Below are 3,509 nucleotides of genomic sequence, written 5' to 3'. Positions count from 1 at the left end.
GCAATATATAATTACATAGATAATCGTCCATTATTAACTGGCACTGTCAGGAGAAATCTACACACGCAACTCTCTGTCGATCTCACAAAGCTCTTTCTTTAAGGATAATAGAGTAAAAAATGTATGATCAACTGTTAACTACATAGGGAGACCCGGCTGAGCAGGTAGCCGTTCGACAGCACAGCTACGCAGCCGCATCACCGAGTGGGTTTAGTCAACTGCCTGCCTTCAAAAAATCAGGACAGCATCCCTTTCTTATCATCACATTTTTGTCGAGATAATACACAAAAAATGAAAAATGAAAACAACTACTCCCTCTGTAAAAAATAATATAAGAGAGTTGAGATCACTACAGTAGGAGTAATGATTAACAATTAATTAATCACATGGAGTCCTAGTCTTAGAGAGTAGAGAGACCTAGCTAGCTAATTAATCAGGTAGGCATTCGACAGCTCAGCCAGGCAGCTGCATCAGCCAGCGAGTATATATTTGTAGTTGTACCCATCACCCTTCTCACAATCTTACAGCCCAGCTAGCTAAGCTAGGGGAGCATTGGTCCCTGGGAGCCAGCACAGCTAGCACACCAGCAGCGGCATGATATATATGGGAGCAAAAGCTGGATAGATAGATATGTGGATACGTGGATCAAGCATCTTAGTTTAGCTTAACCCAGCACTCACGCAGCACAAAAAAAGCAGCACCACCACTAGTTGTTTCTTCGTGGTGTCAATTGCTCAGCTCGATCGATCGAGGTGTCTTGAATCCCGGCTGCCATGGCGAACTACCGGCTCGGCGGCGGTGGCAACGGGCACTACGAGATGGCGGCAGCAGCGGCTGCGGCGTGGAGGGAGCCGGAGAGCCCGCAGCTGAGCCTCATGAGTGGGTGCAGCTCCCTCTTCTCCATCTCCGGCCTGCGCGACGATGACGCCGACCTCCACCTCCTCACCGGCGCGCGCTCGCTGCCGTCCACGCCGGTCTCGTTCGGCGGGTTTCCTGGCGGCGATGAGGTCGACATGGAGCTGCGGCAGGGCGGCGGGAGCAGCGGCGAGGACCCGAGGACCATCCGGATGATGCGGAACAGGGAGTCCGCGCTGCGCTCAAGGGCCAGGAAGAGGGTACGTACACGAATACGCACATTCCTTCATATATATGTATAAAATTGCAGAAGGAAGTCTATCATTAGCTCAAATTTTGATATATTTTTTTGGTTTCAAAATATACTCCTCTGTAAAGAAATATAAGAGCGTTTACTCAAGGTAAACCAAGGTAAAATTATGACTATGTTACACGAAGAGATTCACTAGTCCCTTTTTTTAAAAGAAAATGAGGATTCACTGGCTAGAAATGTTTGAATTCGCATGGGAACTTGTCAACTTCGGAAAAAGAACACTATGTAAATTAGATTTTGTAGCGAAAGATAAGTGTCACCGGAGAAACTCTCAACTAGTGACTAAGTTTGGTCAATGTGTTAAAAGGCAACCCGAAAGACAAATGGAATGTGGCATCTCTTTCTGTCTCGCATCATGTTGCATTCATGCAAATATTTTTTGGTCAACATGGGCTAAATATATATATATATCTCTTCCGTGATTAGTGCTCTACTTCACCTAATACAGAATCTTGATTTCAATATAAACCCCAGTAGGCCCTATAGCTTTAAGAAAACAAGTGAGTCCGTCGACCTAATCCAACTCTAGCAAAGGAACAACAGAAGGAACAATATACATCTTCCTGGACGGCATATAAATCCTTTGCATCTTGGAAGTTTGTGATCAGCTGGATATAGACACCAATACATAAATTTCCAGGTTGTTACAAGAGAAAAAGTAACTAAACTCAGTGATTTGGAGTTTGTGACCAGCTCAAACCAAATCAGCAATACACAAATATCCAAGTTGTTACAAGATTAAAGTAACTAAGATAGTTATTTCTCTGTAAAGTGCTCATAGTAGTTGGACACAATTTCTCATTCTTTTATACTTGTGCGAATCATCAAGTCTGTTCGGACGATATGCAAACGGTGACATAAAAAAAGATTTTTCTCGGCCGAAAGAGAAATAGTAAAACCGAACTTGAAGTATTACTGGTTCCACGTTAAAAAAAGTATTGCTGGTTATTTGGTGTTTATGAGAAGCAGGATGGACATAGCAGGCTCTGTTTGCCATTATATGGTGGACTTTCAAACCCACTTGTTTGTTAATATGATTGTTAGTTGAAAAGCATCATCTTTGATTAAGATGTATAAACAACATACCTTCACTAAATTTATTATTAAGAAAACCCCTAACCAACTATATTCCGCAGCACAGTTCAGCAAGAACATCACCGTAGACATCGATAGACCGATGTCAGTTGAGCTGCTGACATCCATCCAACTAACTGCTCCAAATTAACTTTGTCTTCATGTGCTCATGATTTCGTTGACAAGACTTTGCAGAAGATAACTACTCCAAATGAACCAATAATGCTCTATGGCTTTCTCTCACGCATGTTCTTATCTGAAGTGCTAGCTAGTGCGGCACAAGTAGGCATACACCTGAAATCAAACCACAATTGCCCGCAGGAGCAATAGTATTCTACAAGATTTGCAAGCTATTAGCAGAATTAGCACTGATTAGTGAAGTAACTAATGTGCTTGCAGGCATATGTGGAGGAACTCGAGAAGGAGGTTCGACGTCTGGTGGATGACAACCTCAAGCTGAAGAAACAGTGCAAAGAGGTACCCACACAGCACTTAACCAATTATTACTCCCTCCATCCCACAATGTAAGACGTTTTCGCAAGCTACATTGCGGGACGGAGGGAGTAGTTAATTTCTGGACACTGCCAAATTGTAATCTATGAAACTGTAGAAAATTACCTCACCTGTGCAACTCAAAAGTGATCTTCTCCTGCTTCTCATTTATCTGCTTAGAGACGCTTATTTTATAAGTTTTCCATAACCGCTGCAACATATTACATCCAAATGCTTCTTCAGTTAGCAACATATAATCTCCATTGATTCTGTAATCTGACCACACTTAATTGCCCTTTGATTCTGTAATCTGATCGGCAGCTGAAGCGGGAAGTGGCCGCCCTGACCCTGCCCACCAAGAGCTCTCTCCGGCGAACCTCGTCCACCCAGTTCTGAAAGGGGATCAGACGGCCCAAGACGCAGAGCAGAAGTGCATTTTGGCAGTACAAATTTAGGAGAAATTTAATCAAACCTGTGAAAATTTCGTCTACAGTGTGTGTGTATACCTATGTACATGATCGATCCAAACCTATAAATGCTCTTGGGCCTTTTTGTGCGTGTCTCTAAAAAAAAGAAACGGAATTTCATTGGTAGAGAATTAACTTTTTGTGTTTTTGTTCAGATTAACCTATCTTGCCACTTTTCCCTAGTGCTTTGCTGGGATAAAGTGTGTTCTGTCAGCAAGACAGCAACCACCATTTCAAACTGAGGCAATGCTCGGATGGTTAGGACATGATAATAAGTCCTGACCCATGGAGTTTGAGCCTACGTGGTC

The 3,509-nt window shown here is 43.0% G+C and overlaps 1 protein-coding gene across 1 annotated transcript; it reads left to right on the top strand.

The window, feature by feature from the left end:
* The first annotated feature begins 508 nt into the window (after window positions 1–508).
* On the top strand, window positions 509–3,292 carry LOC119334639 (protein FD-like). The gene is made up of 3 exons (XM_037607185.1): window positions 509–1,115; window positions 2,642–2,719; window positions 3,056–3,292. Exons 1-3 carry the CDS (start codon window positions 774–776, stop codon window positions 3,128–3,130), a joined length of 495 nt encoding a protein of 164 aa, XP_037463082.1. The 5' UTR covers window positions 509–773; the 3' UTR covers window positions 3,131–3,292.
* The last annotated feature ends 217 nt before the right edge of the window (window positions 3,293–3,509 follow it).

This window comes from Triticum dicoccoides, chromosome 7A (genome assembly GCF_002162155.2).
Source record: "Triticum dicoccoides isolate Atlit2015 ecotype Zavitan chromosome 7A, WEW_v2.0, whole genome shotgun sequence".
Lineage (NCBI taxonomy): Eukaryota > Viridiplantae > Streptophyta > Magnoliopsida > Poales > Poaceae > Triticum > Triticum dicoccoides.
Note: the sequence above shows the minus strand (reverse complement) of the source record. Positions and strands in the feature narration are given on the sequence as shown.

Bases quoted from the DNA above. Each gene is read 5' to 3' on its own strand.
- LOC119334639 (XM_037607185.1), top strand. From the start codon at position 774: ATGGCGAACTACCGGCTCGGCGGCGGTGGCAACGGGCACTACGAGATG. The intron at 1,116-2,641 runs GTACGTACACGA...ATGTGCTTGCAG, and splicing joins GCTCAAGGGCCAGGAAGAGG to GCATATGTGGAGGAACTCGA. The intron at 2,720-3,055 runs GTACCCACACAG...TCTGATCGGCAG, and splicing joins TGAAGAAACAGTGCAAAGAG to CTGAAGCGGGAAGTGGCCGC.